Here is a 22,392-nt window from a genome sequence, read left to right as displayed (position 1 = left end):
AGTAAGTGGATGTACCATCTCTATTACTACTGCAAGTCTTTACTATATGAAATGCCAAAGTATTGCATTTAAACTACAAGCAAAGTAGCTTAAAAATTTGATGTATAGTAACACAGTCCATAGATACAAATGAGTCAATTCTTACTCTCACACAGTTTATCTTGAAGAAACTGATAACAGTTCAAATCAAGTATTCAGTTGATTTTTGAGAGACTCATACTTGAAACCTTAAAATAAATAGTAAAAATACTCTTAATCTTTTCTTAAGCACTTTTCTCTTCCTTTCAGTCCACAAGAAACATTCAAATTCCCACATAAACATGAAACTAATAGTAACTTAAAAATAGTAACTTTAAGTTAAAAACTACGCCATGTTCAGTTACACCATCCATGAAGCTATTAAGTAATCCCCAGTGTCCATCTTATGATCACATAACTTGAAAATTACTTACTTTTCTGGAAAGTTCAGAAGCCCTCTCTTCACATTCTTCTAATCTTGCTTTATCTACACAAATATCTTGAAAAATAAACAAACACACTTGCACATATATGGGCAACACAAGATTCTTAGTCACATGTACAACTTGGGTTTTATAACATATAAAGAACTATGATACTGTAATAATTTCTAAATACAGTACTTACCTATTAAGTGGCTGAAATCTATATCTAATCTTTTACGGTATGTGAAATCTGGGTCTGTTCCACTTCGATGTAACACTATCTGGGACACACACTCTTCAATTAATTTGAAATACTGCGGACTAAAGACAAAGATGAGTTCTTTTACAGTGTATTTACTTTCAAATGTGTACTTAAAATCTTGTCTGTGGACACATTAAGGTCAAAAGGTCTGGGATGACTTACTTCCATAGAAGTGTAGGTGCAAACCCTAATTATAAGCTCTGCATCTCTCCCCTTACAAGAAGGAAGGACTCCCTTCTGCTTCCTCCAAGTAAAGAGAAGACTCTTCCTTCAGATTGACCCCTTCTGGTTTTGTGAATTTTCAACTATGGATTCATTGCAGCCCTGTTTCAGTAAAAAGAATGAAACCACCTGGTTCTAAATTGCTGGGGTGTATGACAGCCGTGTCACTCACCCAGAACATGAAAGGGTTGAATTCACAGCTTGCAGGTGGAAGAGGTCTAGCACTGGTGTACCCATGTCAGGCAAGCAATCTTAACCTTTAAGGGTACATCTATGCTAGACATTGCCTGAAACACAAGGTTATGTAGAACGCTATGCAGAAAACAGACTGCTTTCCTTCTCTGTATGCTTCGCATCTGGTTTCTCCAGTTTCCTCAAAAACTATATGAGCAGATTTTAGAAAGTATCTGGCAGCTTTACATATCTAAGAGTTTCCTAACTATTTCCCTGTAATTTTTTCTGATGAATTTTCCAAGGGACACTAACATGTTCACACTGATCTATAATGTATATTGAGAATACTCAATTCCCAACCAAAAGCTACTCTAAATTAAGCACATGTTCAGCTTTCTGTATAAAGAGCACTTCTGTGCGTACTTGGTTTTGATCTTTGACTCAAAGCCACCAAAATATTATAATGCTACTACCATGACTTATAGCCAGTTAAAGAGACCTGACCTAATCCCTTATACTTGCCGTCAACAAGGTTCAGATATCAACAAAAATAGTTTTCTACATTTATATATGAAATTGTATCCTAAGCAGAAGAAACAAGAACATATAGATGGCAATCTTATTCAGAGCTGATACTATGGAACATAAATTCACACAGGAATAGTTAGGAACTACAATCTGCACAGAAAAAAATGAAGCTGTATTTATCATTACATTTATAGAAGAAATCTTCTATTAATGGACTGAATGGCAACAAAACCCATAATTCACATTTAACATAGTGTTAAACATACCGTATAAAATAATCATTCCTTATCAGCAAAAGATGTTGGAGAATAGAAAGAAAATATCCTTCAGCGCTAGTGTCCTTAACTGTATTCCACACCATGTTGTAAACATCATTTACTTCAGTAAAAGTGTTAAGGAGAGTAATAGCAAGGGAAAAAAATATTTCAGTCAAATATTGACTGATAACTTTTTGTAAACAGAAATTATACCAGAAAGTCCTTTATACACTTAATTTTGTTCATGTTTCTTTGCAGATATCAAAAGGATATTCTAGTTCAGATCTAATATCTTCTAAACGGTGAGAGAATTCAATCATGTCTTCTTCCTTATGCTCATTGAAGACTTTCAACTGAATATCTAATGCTTCATTCTTTATACTTTTCAATCGCTGCAAAGAAGAAATAGTAGGAAGGCTTGCAAAATTAGCATTTCCATATGAGGTAAACATACCTTATACTTTTAGTATCTTCCATAAGTCTATGTTATTAAAAGTTTAAAATTACAAGAACACGAGTTAAGTAAAGGTGTAAGAAAAGGTAAACATGTCTTCAGCTTGGCTTAACAAGTGTCTGCACAACAGTCTGTCACGTGTTCTAAATCAGAATGCTAAAATGCTAAGGAATCAACAAAGTTAAGAGAGCACACTTCACTTTTTCATTCCTGTTTTAACAGTGATTCTCATATCTAACTGTTCATGCCCAGAGTTAATAAAATGCCCTTGAGAATAGTTTATTAGAACTTGGTCTCCCATTCTCCCTCTCAAGCTCAAACAGACCAATAATTTAAACAGTAACGCAAAGAGAGACTAGAAGACTCTTACTGGCAATATCTCTTTCAATCCACTACGCATAAATTCATTTCTGATGTGAAGCCTAAAATCCAAGTCATCAGGAGATGTAACGAGAGCATTGATGAGCTGCATGCAAGCTACCTGTAACAGAGGAAATATTAAACTATTTTATTTCTTAGATTTCAATATGCATCACAGTCAAAAAGACACAACAAACTACTAATTACATCATGTCAAATTAACAATCTACTGTAATCTTATAACTAAGGTAGTTAAATTTCTTATCAGCTACCTGAGCTATAAATACCAAACACTAGTTAACAAATTTCCATAAAAATGAAAGTCTCTGACTTCATTGAATCATTTAATTTTATACAAACAGCAAGTTCCTTTTAGTGAATGAACTTCAGCATAGAGCTAATACTTTGATAAGTATAATTCTCAACATATAAAAGTCAATGTAAACACACATAAGGTGTGAAGTGATGTTTCCTTGCTATTGTTTTTTTTTCTCACTGCAAGACAATTTTCATATTGTTAGCAAAGTGTGTAAAAAAATAACAAAAAGCATAAAAAATTAACAAAAATATTAAGAAAATAAACAACATCTAAGGCTAGAAAATGCAAAGCAATGAAATTCTGTTCCTATTCTTTCTCCGTATTCTTTACAATGAGATCAATTAGATCATCGCCTAATAAGTAACAGTATAAAACCCTACACGTTAACAAGGAATAGATACATACGGTGTGTTTTCTTTCAGAAAGGTATTGCCACTACATTACCAACAGTCAGTTTTAAATGAGATTAGTTAAATAGGAATATAGGTACTAGAACCACAACCTTGACCATTCTGTCTTAAATATGTTCCCTTGAGAAAGACCTTTCAGATTTGGGACTTCATTACATTTATAAATAAGAAACAATCCTATTATTCTTCTCTGAACAACCCACTTCGAAAGCTGCTAAATTTATAGCAATTTGGGGCTTTAACTGTCACAGTGGCTTCTTCATCTTTGTAATGCCTGTCAGAACAATTGTTATGACACTTCTCCTCCCTGGAATGTGTTATTTCCCTAATTTTATGCAATTTGATTCTACATGCATGTCTACAGCATTTTAAAAAACCTAAAGGAAAATATGACTCATTAACTTCCCCTTTATTTTTTTCAAATCCTAGCAAAACCTTTGTATTACTCCTGGAGCCTGTTTCCGTATATGTACAATTTCTAAGAGTTACTCTAATATTTCTTTATTACTACTGAAGCATCATCCAACACTAGGTAGCAAACAGTGGTGCTAACCCCCAAAAAAGGAAACTACAAGTACCAAAACATAAATAAAAAAACCATACTTAGACTTACCTACATCTAAACTGCACACAACAATAAAAATTTAAACCCACCAAAAATGCTCAGTCCACTTATGAGAAGTGAACTGAATAAAACCAATCTTAACAGCACCCAGTAAGAAATTAGGAGTCTAGTGTTGCACAGCCAAGTATTTTTGGAAACTGGAAAAGCTCTTCATATTCATTATTTAACTGTCATGTCCTTTACACTCTTATTCAGAATATGTGTCCTTGTAGGTGTTATTTTTGCTAGTAACAGGTTAACGTGCTTCCAGACTCATCAGGCTTTATAGAGACTAGGCTCGCCTGCCTGGAGCTTTGTTTTGGCTTATTTAGATGCAACAAGATTTGTCTCGCAACAGAATGACTAGCACCCTACTAGCTTTAGATTTTGCTTAGTCTTGTACAAGTTTGTGGCACAAAGCTTACTCTTTCATAACAAAGTTTCCTGTAACTAGCAGATAGCCATATGGCCCTAAGTAAAATGCAGCATAGAAAAGTAGAGACAAGGAATGTCTTGTGTTAGCGTTACTGACAGTAATTTGATTACTCCATTAAGACTTCCTTTAGACTAACAACAAATTCTTGCCTTGGTCTAGAAGGTGTATTCTCTGGGCCCTTAATGTGCAGGGTCACAATGTGGCGGAGAATGTGGATGCAACAAGTGGTAGAAAACACAGGCAACCAAAATAGTTAAAATTTAGTGCAACAATACCTTATAGAATATATTCTCTTATTACCTAAATACAGGCTGTATTTTTTATTCTTAAACCTTTTCATACTTGCTTTAGTATGGGTACACTTTACCAAACCATCCATTTTACCAGTATTTTTATTTTTCTTCAGCCGCCATGATGAACATTTTGACTTCATCTAATTTTGATCTTTTTTAGTTGAAACCTATCATACACCATCAACCATTTACCTCTCTGGAGTGCTTTAATTCAATTCCATTTTCTTGATTGAATTACCTCTGCCATTCAAATCCAGTAATTCAGCACATTGACAGATGCCATAAACACCTGTACTACTGTCAACATCAGTGAGGCATTTCAATAACTGTAGACTCCATTGGACAACATTATCATACAGCCAATAATAACATACAGTACTGCAAGGTTACATTCACATTTCAAATAAAGTCAAGCTCCATGTTGTTTGATCACAACAGAATTGGAACCTTTGTCATTGTTATCAGCAGTTTAAAACACAGTATATTTTCATGCCAACCTTTATGTGAATGGACTGCTAAGCAAGCAATCAGCATCTATCACACTTGATTTAAATTATCAATGAGGCAATCAGAGACTGAACAAAGTATGCTACTGTGAAAATACTGATCAAGAGCAATCTAGTTTTATCTTTGAGATAGCAATGCAATTTAGATGAAAGGATGTCTACAGGTGTAATTGCTGCCAAAAAAAAAAAAAAAGGCATTTTCTTTTAATTTTCCAAATCAACAAGGTACACGCGCAGATTTGCTACTGAAATAGCACAGACTGAAGATACGACAATGAAAAGAAACATATCAGTAAAAAGAACTGCTGTTCCAGTAGCTTAGTCAAATTTGATCACATGGGAATTCAATTTCAGGTTATAAGCAGAATATACTTTTGATTTCCTGGAATAAACAAGACAAAGACCTACTAACAAACTATTTCTATAATACAAAGAAATAGTGAAAGTTCCAAAACAAAAGTCAACAAAAAGCATGGTGAGAAAAGTTTATCCATGACGAAGCAAACACAGATCTAAGCAAGGCATTGCCTATGTATATCTACCTTTGAACAATTTGCTGTATGAAAACTTATGAAACCATAATTCAGTATCCAGCAGTTAGCATATAACATTTAAACTACACAACTGCAATAATTTCAAATTATTCATTCACTTAGAAATAGAGTGAAGCAAGATAGATCTGTCTAGTGAATCTAAAATCTATAAGGAAAAAAATGTGGTTAATTCTATCAAAAGGAGGAAACAAGCTTGTGAACAGTTTAGTAACACTGCAGTTTGGAAAGTTAGATTTTGGGGGAACATGTAAAAACCAAGAGGAAAAAAAAAAAACAACAACTTGGTGAACAGCATTTGAGTGGCTTTTAAGAAAATTACTTTAACCAATAATTGAGAGAAGATTTAAGAACAAAGAAACTTTTTGCAATCCTAAACTCTGCAGTTGGAAAAACAATATATAAATATTATCCTATGCTTGACAGTAAGTCAGCATAAAAAAAGTAGCAAGCTTAGTTCAACTAGTGTCTATGTAAAACAGGAATAAACTTGGAGTTCTCAAGAGTTTGTCAAGACAACACAGTTCAAGCCTGAGATACCTGCATTTACATGCCTCCATGTAGATAGATACCTATATGTAGTTATATGCATTGCTAAACTCCCATTCTTGTTAATCAATGCACTACTAGATTCTTCTTTTAGAACTTAGAATCTTAAAAAAAAGCTTTAAAGATCTTCTTTACAACATACATGAAGTGACCAGGGCACTTAAGATCTACTGTCTTCATTGACTAGGGACCCAACTTATCAGCTTAAACATGAACACATATTATAGAGTACCATTATGGCTGCTGCAGTGTGTCCCATCTGGGTTACAAATGCCAGTCATTTGTTCCTGATCTACAAAGTGTGATATTTTACTTCCATCTGTGTCTATTTGTTTAGTGAGAACGTCTCAATCACAAAAAGGCCTCAGAAAAACAAAGTCTGTCATGAGTTTTGTTTTGTTGTTTTGTTGTTTTTTTTTTTTTAAACTACGGAGGTACATGGCTTTTGTTTAAAAATACCAGATTAGGATCTTATTACCTTAAAGTAGTGCTAAATTTGTTTAACAGCATGCTTAAAAATTCTGAAGAAACACACTGGTATTTAGAATCATTAAATTACTGACTTCAGATCTAACACTAATCAAACAACAAGTTTGATTCCTACTTTGAGAGTACAGCTACTAATCAAAGAAATGCAGTAGAAACAATAGATATAGTAATTTCTTCCACAGAAAGAGACCATCCATTCTCTAGTGATGCTAATAAAGGGTCACACCAAAGAAAACAAGGTCCAAAGAGTTGAAAAAAAAATTTAAGGAAGAAAGGAAGCTACGGATGAGTAATTCTTTTCAAGTGATGGCCTCTATGTGCATTCATACTACATACAATTCCAAGGAGTATCCACTCATAATGGCTCATGTTCGATGTTCCTAACTGAGGAAAAAATTGAAGAACAATTATCTCAAATGTAGCATCATTCCTTGACAAATCTCAGAGCACATAACACTTAAACAAAATGCCTGTGACACCTCAGTTGACAGCTTTATAAATGTCAACTCTTGGGACACAGAACAATCAGTCATTGCTTGCACTCCAGATGAGTGGGCCCTAACTGCATTCTTTTACACTCAATTACCTTGGATAAGATTCTGTAAACAGACTGACAGCCTTTTGAATCTTCAGCCACAGACATAAGATAGGAAAGCTGTGTCCACATCAAAAGGATGCTTCATCTTCAACACAAGAAGAGGTACTACTGCTGAGGTAGTATGAAGTATAGTAATGATAGGTAAATTAGCTTCCTAGGAACACACAAGTCTTGTGAGCAAACATGGTGGGGAAATGGTTTATATCTAAAAGCAATTCATTAAAAGTTGTAGATGATGTAGGTGGAGGTTCTTGTCAGTTTGCACTTGAGAAGATGCATGAAGAAATGAAATTATTTTCGGCTCTAGATAATACACAGCTCTCTGGTGTACCTTCTAAAATTTTGTTGTGGTGCTGAGGAGTGCAATTTCTAAACACTCTTTCCAGAAGGGCACCTCTAACCCAGACAGTTAATTACATTTTGAGAGTACCCTTCCGTTTACAACAGGCATGCAGTGAAGGCATATAGAGACACTTTCTTTTCTTCAGGGACAAGCCAAAAGCAAAGCCTTCTCTTCATGTGGTAGTCCAGTTAAATGCTTCATTTCCTCCTTCATCCCTAAAGAACTTCAGCTAAGTATAATCCATCCTGTTAGTTTTCAGAGAGCTTTCAGGTCTGCGAATATATTCTATATGGAATGCTTTTAACACCCTGCTGTTACATGGTAGGGAAACCTACAATACTGGACTTTGTTCATCTAAGAGATGGGCATATATTGATGGATACACACATATTTGGTAGTGAAGAATTTTTCATTAATGATGATACAGTTCACCCGGAAAGCAAAAATTTTTAATACTTTCCTCCATGGGAAACTAGACCAATGAGATCAGATATATTCTGCTATGTGAGAAGTTACAGCTTCTAATTCCAGTCCTAACTGATGATGTCTGTCCAGTCACAGGGTGCATTTTCCAAGGATTCCACAGTCTGTACTTTAAACTTGCATTTTTCCCAGTTGATGACCAGGCAGGATATACTTGGTCCTTTTCTGGTGGAAAATGTCAGGTGTATACCAGTAGCTTTGAACAGCTTTTCTCTTGCATGAACAAGACAATCAATACTACATGGCAAGTATCTTCTTATCTCATAACTTGCTCATTTGAATAAGAGGAACTGCAGTAAGATTTGCTACTTCACTTTTCTCACTCTTACTCCAAATATGCTTTTGTAGAAAAGGCTCTAAAGATGCATATTTAAGTTAAATTCTGCTTGCCAGTATTAAACTGGCTGTAGATTTGGCTTTGGTACAGAAACTGTATCAGTGTTCACCAATTCTTTATTGTTATTAATGACAAAAAATTCTTAGTAATGACTGAGATATATCATCCAGATGCATGTACATTTACATGGATCTTGAACACTTATCAGTCCCTACATTTAGACAAGGTGAGCTTTGCTGTAATTCATCCTATTACATACTCAGTGATGGAAAAGACCTCATTAGCATAGAGCAACCAAGACTCATTAAGTGATTCAGCTAACCAAAATATCACAGACTATACCATCTCACATTATTAGATGAAAAAGAAAGATGAAAATTCCCTGACAATGACAAGTAGTGTGAGGGTAATGTTATCAATGAATAGACAAGACCTTTTACTTTGTCACAAAAGCACTTCTAGGACAGGCATGAAACATCTGCAGGCTTCCACAGGGATGATCAATGCTCATTTTTCAGGAACTTAATTGGAAAAGGAGGAATTGCACCTTTGCGTCAACATTGTACCTGTTCTCAGTTCTAACTGGAAAAATTAAAAGGAGGTGGCATCTGCAACAAGAACTCTACAGAAAAGCAGCACGCTTTCCACTAGTTAAATCGCCTGCTTAGGGGACAGTGATGAAAGATGATAATTAGAAAGCAGAACCATTCATTTGATTCTCCATGAAGAGTAAGAACTGTACAACACAAGACAAAATTTGTTGTAGCTGTTGTCTTAAAATATATCAAAATGGGTTGTGTCAGAAGAGCTGTGACGTGACAAGAACAACCAACACTGTTATCCTAAGTATATAAGATACCAGATTACCCCGTGAACATTTTCTCAAGCACAAGCCTAAGATGTTAAACTACGTTTACTTTTAACAAATCCAGAAATTCAGTATTACTCCAGGCTATAGTTACAGTCTCAAACTAAGGTAAAACCAATCTTGTCTTTAACCAAAAATATTAAGTATGCTTTCCATAGCTTTGGATTTTGTAAAAGATAAAAGGGAGGATATAGTTAGCTTTCAACAAATGCAAAAAGTAGATACATAGAGCTTTCACTAAAAATAAAAAAAATCATCATACAGAGGTCCTTTATACATGCAACCTTCAAGTAGCAGAAATGTTAGGCAACTCAAAACTGAAAAGGTCAGTAGTTAGTGTCAAACTGAACTGCCACACAGCAAGTCTACATATATCAACCTCGTAATCAAAGCAAGTATACCAAGTAACTGACAACTGTAAACTTTTGTTCCATTAAAACACTGTCAAATTAACCAACAGGTCAATAGCATTGTTATAAAAGTTTACAACTGATTCACATGAGCAACCTTGGTTTTTCCAGTCTTAAAAAAGAAATCTAGCAACCATTTGTGAAGTCTGAAAAAGATAAAGAGCCTTTTAGTGGAAAGAACATGTTCAAATGGAAGTTTTAACTCAAAAAAAGAGAACTCTCAGCAGAAGTTTCTGCGTCTACGCAAGATACACTAAATGAAATAGCAAGATGTTACCCATTTTCAGGAACTTTAGGGTAACACTCTCAGTGAAGGCAAACTAATATATTTAGCTGAAGTATTGCAACTGCAACATGTAGAGTGAATTCTCAATTTTAATAATGCTCTTATGTTCTATTTAAGAGGATAGCAAAATACCAAATGGAGGTGTAGCACAAACACAAGAAGGCATACCTGGTAGAAAAGTACTTGCTTAATATCTGAGTAGCAGTCCCATGAAAATAAAAGCTGTTAACTGCACAGTTAAAAACTCAGCTGAAGTTTTCCACACTAACTGGGTTATCTAATCAGCAATTTTCACTAATAGACTTGAGCATCGCTGTGAACAGTGAGTATGAAAGGACTCATATTTATAAGAAAGATCTAAGTGGTTAGAGATAATCAGTTATGACCTTTTTTCCCTGCATATCAATTGTCTCAACTGCCATTATAATGCTATCAACCTTTTTCTTAAAGAGGCTTCTTTACCAACAACTGTTCACAAGGGCTTAAAATTTCTGAAGTAAATTCCCAAAAAGAGCTACTATCTGTTCATCTTCAGCATGATCTGCAAGACACAGTTATAGTTCTAGAGAGGCCCTTATATTTTTATTTAATTTTTAAAAACGAGGAAAGGGGTGAAATGCCCATTTGGGTACCAATCAGGGTAAAGTGAGAAGCACACAGGATTAATGTATTTTACTTATTGCTTCAAATAAAGTAAGGGGCTGACTTTAAGGCAGTTTTCACATGCTTTCTTAACTCTAAAGCAAAGGGAATTACAGACAGCTTTTCTACTGATACTAAAACTATGCACTTTTGCAAGCCTCATACTCATAACAAAATCTTGTTAATTTCAGAACTCTGAATACCTGTAAGCTACCAAAGAATACTCAGAGAAGCACTGCCCTACATAGTATTAAAATTTACACATTTTATATAAGTGTGGTGATGGATGTGGAAGTTCTCAAAACCTTTTGCATTTTAGTAAAGAAAGTAGCATCTTTCCCTTCTGAATCAAAATTAATTGATATCCATATTCATGCCAAAGAAAGAATAAAGCTGCTTAACCAATACAAAGAGACACTGAACTACCATTATTCAACACTAAAACTAATTTCTGTATTTGGACTTTATCATTCTTTGGTTATATTTAAAATAACATTTTCTTAATATATATTATATAGATTTTTTTTTTCCTTATTGATAATACTAAAACAATAGAAATAAGCATAACAGAAAATGAAACTTTTCATATTTTTATTTCTCTGGTTGATCAAATAGGAACAAAAGTACCAAGCAAGTAAACCAAGAAGGACTAAAAAAACATGCAAACAAAAAAAAAAAAAAAAAAAGGCCCTTGATGGAGTGAGACAAATGTTACATTGTCCTGAAAGTCTGACATGCCCAAGCTTGCATGCCTGGCTCAAATTCAAACTGCCTAATATCAAGGATACTAAAATATGAGCCAAAGAAATCATACTGAATAGGAACCTGTTAACTGAACATCATTCACTTTGAAATCTAAATGAAACAGAAACCCCAGTGGAGAAGAGAAATTTATGAGACCATATATTTAGATTTAATACTGTAGAACTGCAACGATTCATACAAAAATACCTAAGGTAAAGATCTACAAGAAATATATGTCCAATCTGGAAAATACAGACTCAAAAGCCTTGGAAAACAGGAAATATGTTGTCTTACAATCTACACTTTCCTTCTGCAGTCCCTTTCAGTCACGCTACAACTGTAGCTCAAAGCTTTTTCTTTATCTCCTTGCTGATCGTAATTCTAGGCTGAGCCTTACAAAAACCTTTCCAGCCCCAAATTAAAAATTACTCTACAGTTCTCCTTTCCAGCTCCACTCCAGCCTTGCCAATGCAAGGCCTCCTTTTTGATCCCTAATGGCAATTACTAAGATTTTCAACACATTAAATACATATGCACACAGGGGAGAAAAAAAGGCAAAAAAAAAAAAAAAAAAAAAGACAAATCTTTCTGCACTAAGCCAGAACCAACACCATCTATATGAAGACAATACCAAGCTGACCCACTTTTAGAAACAAACAACAAATGAAATATAAGAGCAAACAAAATATCCTACATTTCACCCCTTGCTGGGGGAGAGCCTACTTGGCCCTGAAGTTGACTGTTTAAGGTTCCTAAGTGACTTGGAGTATCACTGTTGGTAATAGAGCGCAATATGCATTACAGTCATTTAAAATCTTCAAGGTTGAAGCAAAAGAAGGAGCTAGAGAATTCATAAATGATTTGATTTGGTTTTCATTCAAAACTTTTTAACTCAGTGCAAAAAGCCTATGCTGAGATAAACGAACATTTACAGAACTTAATGAATAGAAAAGAAAAAAATTATGTATTTCAATTAGAGGATTATTCCTCCCTCAATTATGAGCTCACCGGGCAAATTACATCATGGCTATGAATTCGTACTGTCAGACAACTAAGCAGTAACTCAAAGCTGAATTTGTCCTATCATAGCAACTGATCCCAGCTTCAGCTATAACATTAATATTAAATAAAAATCTATTGGCTCAGAACAGAGACATGTTCAAGGTCAAGTAGGACAGGCCTTTGAGCAGCCTGATCTAGTGAAAGATACCCCTCATGGTAGGGGGGTTGGAACCTTTAAAGGTCCCTTTCAAGTCAAACCATTCTATGATTACAAGATAGAAGGTGTAAGAAAGGAGGGACAAATTTTCAAAATATATTCCCATCAGTATTGGCATAATTCAGCTACAAATGATTCTCCTCTACCTTCAAGTACTTCTTTATGGTTAGCATTTCTCTGAGACAGATGAAACAAACAGCAATCTTTACTGTCAGGCATGGACTATTTAATACAAGAGGTGACAGTGAAGTAACATAATCATTTCTTTCTAACTTGAGATTCATCTTAAACTATTTTTGTAATATTCATAAACAATGACAATTATGAACAGTGTTCAGTTCAACTGAATTACATAAAAATCAGTACAAGTTAATATTTACACTCTTAGACCAATCATTTATAATGATCACTCAAATACACTATAATACTTTGTGCCTTTCTGCAGTAAACTCTATATCAACTGAAACAAACTGAAAATAAGGTGAAGGATTTTTTTCCTCAGACTCTCCACTGCAATTTTATGAAATCATCAAGTGGGCATGAGGGACAGATTTCCCACAGATTTAAACGTCAATTATAAAAAATAGTGCCTAAAAACTTGCTTTTTTACTGTTATTAATCTTTAAGTTCCAGCAAATATTGCCACAAGTGAGATAATCTTTTGCAAGCAAATATACATACAAATTTAAGTCCCAAAGCCTGCAATATTTGGGTAAATAGATATCAACAAACAAACTTAAAACACTCCACTGTTTCTCAACACTGAATCTTCCAATGACACATTTTTAAAAGATAACATTATATACAACATTTTGAAATTAGACCTTTATTTGAAACGGTATTCCTCCTTCTTTTTATTGTAATGACTTGTTCAGTAAGGAAAAATAATTGATTTTAATTACAGTTGTTGCAGAGGTTTGTGAAAAAAATTTGCTTACTTGCAGCTGAACTGAGTTATCCTGAAGGCCCTCTACAATAGGAGAGAATCTATCAACATTGTTTTCTTCTGCTGCTGCTGTTACAGCTTCCAAAATTTTTTCAAGGCTGTAAGAAAAGCATTTCTTTCAGGAGAGAGATTTAACCTTGCCGTTCATTTCTTATCTGAAGATCCATGCTGCCAAAGTATTCACCTGCCTAAATTTCTTGCATTCAAATTTAGGAGGATTAAGCATTACTTGTTTCCTTTGGAGACTTCCGTAGCCAAAAAATTACTTACTGGATTACAATGGTTAATGGACCTTTAAAAGTAATGCTAAAAAAATTCAATCAAAAGAATGGCTGCGTAACCACTTCCATTTAACCAGTAGATCCACATGTCAAAAAGAAAACTCTTATTGATACGACCATGATAAAAAAACCCAAAGGTAAAGGTATTCAGAAAACTGACAATATAGCACAGGTACTAATTTCAATCTGAAGTTGAAAACTTGCTTTTCATTCAGGTGTAACTATAATATTGGATATTGTAAAATTATGTTACTATTTCTGGCTAAATACATTACTTACATGTTTTCGTCTCCAACAATGCACATTGCAGATAGGAGTTTAACTATATCCGTCATCATGTTAGTTTGCTTGGGATCAATTGCTTTGATCAACAATAGAAGGCTCTTCTCTTCTCCCAGAATTCTTTCCAATCCATACTAAACAACAGAAGAACAGTTGTAAGGAGAGTTGGATGGAATCCAAATGACTGTACTGAATATCTAGTATAAGACAGCGACAGTTCCCTCAAGTAAATATTTTAAATGACATTCGAATCTGTCGAACACTCAAGCAAAAAAGTTGAAGGACAGCAAAGTCCCAGTTGGGTCACTTACTCTGTAATAAGGGCAGACATCAGGATCAAAAATTCATATTATTATCTCAGTATACTTCTGGGGAGAGGAAGTGGCAGCAGAAAGAACTTCAAACCACAGCTGACCAACATACCTCTGTCTCCAGATTAAACATAGGTTTATACCCACTGAACATGTACATTATCTGATTGAACTATGGTAATTTATATTTCCAGATTAAATAAAATCCCATACCTTATTATTCATGAAGGCTCTCAAACACTGTATAACCTTATGCTGACTCCTCTTCACAACTTTGTCCTGGCTGAATAAATAAAAATTAAAAAAAAATAAAAAATAGTGTAATTAAATGCTGTTTACTTATTAAGAAAAGCCAACAACTTTATCTGAAATGATCCTTACTTTTTTGCATCAACTAATCTTTCCAAAACATCCAACAGCAGCCCTAGACCTTCTCGGCCAAAGTTTTCAACCCAGCTAGGGAGAAAGAAAAAAAGAAATTAAAAGAATTGACATTTAAAAGGACTAATTACAATGAATGAGACTTGTCAGAATAAGAGCAGTATAACTGGATCATTTTAAAACCTCAAATGGACTTTCTACTCAACAGAATATTAAGAGACATTCCATCCACTCACGGATGCAACTAGATAACCTTGAATTAAAAATATGAAATACTTACAGTAGCCATTATATTTTAATTTTTAAATTGACAATTATATATTCTTTGGCACAGAATTGTAATTAAGAAACCCTTGCAAAGGAAGGGAAGAAAAGCAACATATTTCTACTAAATGCTGTACTAGGATCTCCTGTAAATGTCAGAATCTAACCATAAATGAAATGAAGGAAAAACCAAAAGGAATTGCAGAAGTGGCTGCCTGAAATATTAATCCATAGGAATCTCTCCAAGTGAACAAAACAAAAATTTAAAATTTCTGCTATTACCAAAGATATTTTTTGGTGAGCTTAGACCTTGGCATGTTGCTTCTACATGAGACAGCTGCTTCAGCTGTATTACAGACTCTGCACTGTTTTCTGTTTCATCTATTTACACACTATTGTACACATTGGGTAAAACTTATGTATCACCTTTTTGGTTAGTAACCAGAATATTTAGATACTCCTATAATGGTGTGGCCTTACTAGTGATAAATAATAAGCTGTTCTGCTGGAAATAACACAAGGGAGATGCAACAGCTCTTTTGAAATACAAACTACTTCCAATCCCATCATAGGATTGGATTAAAGAGTTCTTCATACCAGCTAGATACAGATCTGTAATGGACTTAAAATTACAGGAAGAGAGAATCAGATTAGATGCCTTTATCTGTTTGTCCCCTAAACATAAATATATATGAAAATAGGTTTTGTCCTTCCTGGATGGGTGCTTTGCTCCGAAACTGATTAGGCAAATAACTGTCAACTGATTTTGATGTAACCGGCCAAATCTGACCTAAATACAACCCTATGAGACATTTTTTATCACATATCTGCTGAGAATGCTGAGAAGGATCAAGTGCCTATATCAGTGGATGCATTTTCCCTTTGAGGATTTCTTTTTATACCAATAGAAAATAAACACTACCTTTAGCAGTAGGCCATAGAGTTCAGTACATTTTTCTAAGTACCAGGACCAAACTATTTAATATCACTTAATTCAGATTTTCTCTGTGAACTAAAAAATACATTTTATAAAAATGACTAATTTGAAACAACGTTGTAGAACCAGTTAGAATCATAGAATAGTTAGGGTTGGAAAGGACCTTAAGATCATCTAGTTCCAACCCCCCTGCCATGGGCAGGGACACCTCACACTAAACCATGCCACCCAAGGCTTCGTCCAACCTGGCCTTGAACACTGCCAAGGATGGAGCATTCACAACCTCCCTGGGAAACCCATTCCAGTGCCTCACCACCCTCACACTAAAGAATTTCTTCCTTAGATCCAATCTAAACTTCCGCTGTTTAAGTTTGAACCCGTTACCCCTTGTCCTGTCATTACAGTCCCTGATGAGTAGTCCCTCCCCAGCATCCTTGTAGGCCCCCTTCAGATACTGGAAGGCTGCTAGGAGGCTGTTGGAACAGCCCCAACTTTCTCAGCCTGTCTTCATTTGGGAGGTGCTCCAGTCCCCTGATCATTCTCGTGGCCCTCCTCTGGACTTGTTCTAACAGTTCCATGTCCTTTTTATGTTGAGGACACCAGAACTGCACACAATACTCCAAGTGAGGTCTCACGAGAGCAGAGTAGAGGGGCAGGATCACCTCCTTCGACCTGCTGGTCACGCTCCTCTTGATGCAGACCAGGATACATTTGGCTTTCTGGGCTGCGAGCGCACACTGCTGGCTCATGTTCATTTTTTCATTGACCAACACCCCCAAGTCCTTCTCTGCAGGGCTGCTCTGAATCTCTTCTCTGCCCAATCTGTAGCCGTGTCTGAGATTGCTCCAACCCAGATGTAGGACCTTGCACTTGGCATGGTCAACAAGATTAAAAAGTTGAAGTATAGCAATTGGAAAACAAGCAAAACCTCTTAAATTATATGTTGTCAAAAAAGATTACAGCCCACAAGTGTTAAGATTGCTGGGCTAGATGTAAATTTAATTCTCATCCTGCTGGAAAAACCCGATAGATTTATTCTTAGGTATTACATGTGCACAAAATAAAACCCCAAAATCTCATCAATTATTTCTTATTGTCCACATGATATGAAGCTGGACTTAAAAATAATCATGGATTTATAGCAGCTGGACTGGAGTTCAGTATTTATGTGTCAAAGCAAGTTCTTACTCAAAGATCTGGCTGCTGATAGGAAAATCAAAGTCACTAAAATCTACATCCAATGAACACCAACTGTTGTTACTCATTAGAAAGAAAGGCGCATGGTTTAAAAATGTTTATGCCACACATTTTTATTATGAAGAACAGCATGCCATTGTTACATTTTTTACTATTTTTGTATATAAGCCCTACAGAAGAACTCAGGTTTTCACTCAGGCTATTTTAAGATGCTCTGTTTAAGCCTAGTGAGGTCTATCTTAACAGCCTTTTCCAAAAAACTGTTTCAGAACTGTTCTACTAGTTGCAATCCTAAGCTATTCTTAGGCCATATATCCATTAGCTTAATAACAAGTTTCACTCCAATCCAACCATTATAGTTCTTCTACACTTCTTTCTCCTTAATTCTCCTTCATGCTTCAAACTGAAGTTAAATTATAAATTGTGGTCACATTAGAACTTAGATTCAGCTGTCAAATTTCCTACCTACCATAGTTTCACTGAACAAGGGTAAAGCCAGTGTTGCAATCTAGAACTATTTTCCCAATAAGTTAAAGAAACTGAGCTCTCAAAACTATCAGTATAATATTTTGATATCAACAATGCATCGTAGTCTTTCTAGCATGCTTTGAAGTTTTGATATAAAATACACTAAGCTTCTGAAAATGAAAACAGAATTAGTACTTCACCAAGCTCATGGGGCTTGGCTTTTTGGGAGGAGGAGGTTTAACTTTTCCTTTGGTGTGTGGGAAAGAATCACATACAAAAAAAGAAAAACTATCTAGTCATACAAACAACAGAGAGAAGAGACTGCTCTAAAACTTCAACCGTCACACATTTTGTGTTTCTATTTCCAGGCACATACTAGGAAGCAAAAGTTTCTTTGCTAAATCAACATATGTGTAAATTAAAAAAAAAAAATAAAAAATGTCTCTGGGGTTTGGGGTTTGGTTTTTAATTTTATCGGGGGGGGAAGGTATGTGGTCTTAGCAGGGTTCATTTGTTTTTCTGTTTTGGGGTTGTTTGGGATTTTTTCTTTTTTGGCGGAGGTATATTTGGGTTGTTTGTTTTTTGGTTTTTGAAAAACAAAACTATACCAAAAATTTGTTTCACATTCCTGGAAGAAGTGTATCTTCTGTAAAACCCTCTACCAGAATGGTTCTGGTTGATGTAAAGCATGTTTCTTCCTATGTGAACCACTGCATATTCCAAATAAGATAATCCAATTCAAAAACAAATTAATAGAAGGAAAGAAGCAACCACCCATACAGAAGACCCACACCAACAACTCTGCTAGGTCAGATGCAGAAAGAAGTTGTCAAATCCTTTTTTAACCACACCCCACCATAGGCAACCCTGAAATTTCATTTACATTTTTTTTAACTAAACCCAAAACAGTTTCCCAAATTAATGTGTTCAACAACTGGCTTAAATAGGAACTCTAAAACAAAAGGTTGAAAAGAGTAGGGGAAAAAAAAAAGTATAATTTATTAAAAAAAACCCAGCATCTACAAATCAAGCTGCATGGATCAAACCAAAATTTAACATAAAGATTGATATCAGTGTTAGAGTTATAACTACTGAAGAGTTAGACTTCTTTAAAAAAAGCACAGGTAAACTAAACTATCTTCTGTATAGATAAACCCCACAGATACAGCAAAGATCACTAGAAGGCATCAAGGAAGAAAGCCTAAAGCTCACTGGACAGAAGGAGCACACAATTAAAACAAACCAAAAAACAATTTAGAGCTATTTAGCTATTTGACTATTTGATCAGAAAACAAAGTGAACTGTTCTGCTCTACACTTTTTTTACATTGTCTTCACATTATCTTGTACAGATTAGTGAACTCTACTGAAAAATAGATCTACAGAAGATACATAATAAAAGTAAAAGCATACAATCATTCACTAATGCATGTACATTCATTAACTAAAATCTTGAAATGTGTACATCTACAGATCCATTAATTTTAATTCATAAAGAAATAAAGAATATAATTAATCTTTGCAATGTGCATTAATGATGTTACCTGACAGGATTACTAGTCAAGGACACACGAAGAGATTCTAGGCAAGTGACTAGTCTTTCCTCTGTTAACCCAGATTTTAAATCTTGAATAAACTCTTGGGGTGAAATCTTCCGACTGTTCTTGAGACTTCCCTGAAATACAGAAAATACATTCACTTGAATAGATTACTAATGGCTAACTTTCATTTCTGTTCCTTGAAAAAACTGGGAGGGGGAGAGGGGGAGAGGAGATAGGTATATAATTTAGTCCTGAACCGTAACTGTTTCCATATAACACATATGCTAAATTCTGACTAAATGTTGTCAATTTACGTATAAATTTATAATCAGTAGTCAAAAGCAGCAGGCATCAAATGTAGAAATGTATCATGCACACTCAGTGAAATGCAATTTTTGTAATGAATGGATTCTGTTTATGCATCTTAATTTTCAGTACTCAACAGAAGAAAAAACAACTCTGAGGTGCTCTGGAGAGATCACAGGGCACGCATCCAGAAGGGTAACCACAGTCATAACAGAATATAGAGGAAAGAACCAGTGCAACTGAAGAGTACTCAGGATGTTACCACAATAACTTGAGTTCTTGTAGATACTGGTTTAAAAGGCTTTTCCCTTAAAGGTCCTTCAGATGAGGAGTATATGAGACTGGGATTATAAAAACAGACTAGCTTTGGCTCTAACAGTTAAAGCAAAATAACTTGAAAATAAAAAATAATAGTAATAAAACAAAAAGACTTCTTCAGAATCACTGAAGTTCCAAAGATAAATCACAGCTCCTCATTTGTTGTATTTGTCATCTATGAGAATGCAGTACAACACAAATATGACTATTGATGCAATAACATCAGCACATAACTCAACCTTTGGGCTTGGATTTTGCCTTGCTTTTCCGGTTTTGCTCTTTTTGGCAGATGGGGAAGCAAATGGGGACATAGAAAATGGCAAGATAGAAAATGAAAATGCAATAACAAGTTAACGCAACACTGCAAAAGTAGTTTATAGCAATATAGGTTGAAGGACACTGGCTTTGATTCATCATAGTATCTGTGTTGTCAAGTGTTGCTTAAAATAAAGGCAAGATCTTAATAACTCTTCTGAAGGAAATATAGTATCCATGGTTGTAAACAAAACAATGGTTGAACTGAACTAAGGAAGCTTTATAATTTGCAATTAAAATGAGGAATCTAAGAAGCATTGACTCTATTATTAAGAGTATCCTCCTCCCCTTTATTTTTAAATATCAGCAAAGACAAAAAATTTGTAGATGGTTCAAAATAACAAGTCTATTCCACCTAATACTCATTTATGACATGAGAAGGATAGATATATTTTCTGCAGAATATATCTAAATTCTAAAAATAGAGGCACACAATGGGGTATACAACCTATATTTGACTTAATTCATTGGAATAACTCCTTTTTAGAGAAGAGAAGAAGCACAACTATTCTGTCATATAGCACTAAAGAGAGTTATGAAATAATACTTGATTATCTAGTGGCTTAAGTCAGGAATTGAAAATAATTAGACTTGCAATGCCATAACAACTTGAAATTATCCACTGTGAATGGTTAGGCAGTCTCATTATGTTATTATACAGAGCTTTATACAGAAGATGCTTTCTCAGTTTGGTAGGTCCTCAAGAAGTGTTAAAAAAAAAAAAAGTTTTCTCATCCTGAAGTAAAAGATGATAAAACTGTTTCTAACAGAGAAGTCATGTCAAAAACTGGCAAGAGCAGATGACAGACTGGACTGCTGTGGTGCCATTCAGAGGGATCGCAACAGACAGGAGAAATGTGCTGTCCTGGGTTCAGCAGTAGCAGTCAGTTTTTCTCCTTCTTAGTAGCTGTTGCAGCACTGTGTTTTTGACTTTTGGCCTGGGAAGAGCTGGTAACACTGATGTTTAGACTGACCAAGGACTTTGTGAGTCTCATGCTCTGCCAGGGAGGAGGAGGGGCCGGGAGGAAGCAGGGACAGGACGCCTGACCCAAACTAGCCAAAGAGGTATTCCATACCACAGCACATCATGTCGGGGGATGTAACTGGGAGCTACCCGGAAGGGCACGTCCTTTTTTTCGGTCGGGCTCTTTTCCGGTGAGCGGTATCATATTTTCTTCCCTTGTTATTTCTCTTATCATTATTATTATTGGTGGCAGCAGTAGTGATTTGTGTTATACCTGAGTTACTGGACTGTTCTTATCTCAACCCGTGGGAGTTACATTCTTTCGATTCTCCTCCCCATCCCTCTGGGGAGTGGGGGGGGAAGTAGACTGCGTGGTTCCAATTTACAGCCGGGGCTTAAACCACGACATGGGCAAAGGAATTTCAGGGAATGCTAAATCCTGAACGTGGGAGAAATAATCCTATGCAGAAATACGTGTTGGGGCCAGCCAGCTGGAAAGTAGGTTTGTATTAAAAAACAAAACCAAAACAAAACAACAAAACACACAAAGGTCCTGGTTGACGCCAAGTTGACCATAGGAAAGTAAAGCACTTCAAGGGAGATGACCCTGCTCCTCAGCTCAGTGGTGGTGAGACACATCTGGAGTATTGCATCTACTTCTGGGCTCACCCAGGATGGAAGAGACATGAACACATTGGCATGAGCCCAGTAAGGGCTGTGGGCAAGACTAAATGAGCATCTGTTGCACAAGGAGAGGCTGATAGAATTGGGATTATTTAGCCCTAAGAGAAGGCTCAGGGGAACTCTATCAGTGAAAGGACAAGAGGCACAAATAGAAATACAGGAAATTGTTTAAACATAAGACAAACACAAAGTTTCCCCCTTGTTTTTGTTTAGTTTTTAACCATGAGGTTGGTCAAGCACTGGAACAGGTTGCAGACTGTATAGTCTCCTCTATCAGAGATATTAAGAAATGGACTAGATAAGGGGTTCAGCAAGACAATCTCTAGAGATGTCTTCCAGCCTCAATTATTCTATTCTATGACTATGATAACAGAACAGTGATGGGCTACTAGAGGCTTCACTACCTCTCTG

At 35.4% G+C, this 22,392-nt stretch overlaps 1 protein-coding gene across 1 annotated transcript in view; it reads right to left on the bottom strand.

Moving 5' to 3' along the window:
* DIAPH3 (diaphanous related formin 3) overlaps nucleotides 1–22,392 on the bottom strand; it is a gene marked incomplete at both ends in the record, with an annotated part of 228,909 nt that overhangs the window by 170,229 nt on the left and 36,288 nt on the right. The window contains 10 exons of the mRNA XM_080614298.1: nucleotides 453–517; nucleotides 646–764; nucleotides 1,896–2,012; nucleotides 2,160–2,278; nucleotides 2,711–2,821; nucleotides 13,726–13,831; nucleotides 14,294–14,430; nucleotides 14,821–14,890; nucleotides 14,989–15,063; nucleotides 19,398–19,528. Coding sequence (XP_080470424.1) covers nucleotides 453–517; nucleotides 646–764; nucleotides 1,896–2,012; nucleotides 2,160–2,278; nucleotides 2,711–2,821; nucleotides 13,726–13,831; nucleotides 14,294–14,430; nucleotides 14,821–14,890; nucleotides 14,989–15,063; nucleotides 19,398–19,528 — 1,050 coding nt within the window. The remainder of the gene's footprint in view (nucleotides 1–452; nucleotides 518–645; nucleotides 765–1,895; nucleotides 2,013–2,159; nucleotides 2,279–2,710; nucleotides 2,822–13,725; nucleotides 13,832–14,293; nucleotides 14,431–14,820; nucleotides 14,891–14,988; nucleotides 15,064–19,397; nucleotides 19,529–22,392) is intronic.

The sequence above is a fragment of the Psittacula echo genome (assembly GCF_963264785.1).
Source record: "Psittacula echo genome assembly, chromosome: 3".
NCBI classification, from domain to species: Eukaryota; Metazoa; Chordata; class Aves; order Psittaciformes; family Psittacidae; genus Psittacula; species Psittacula echo.
This window is presented reverse-complemented; position numbering and strand designations above follow the sequence as displayed.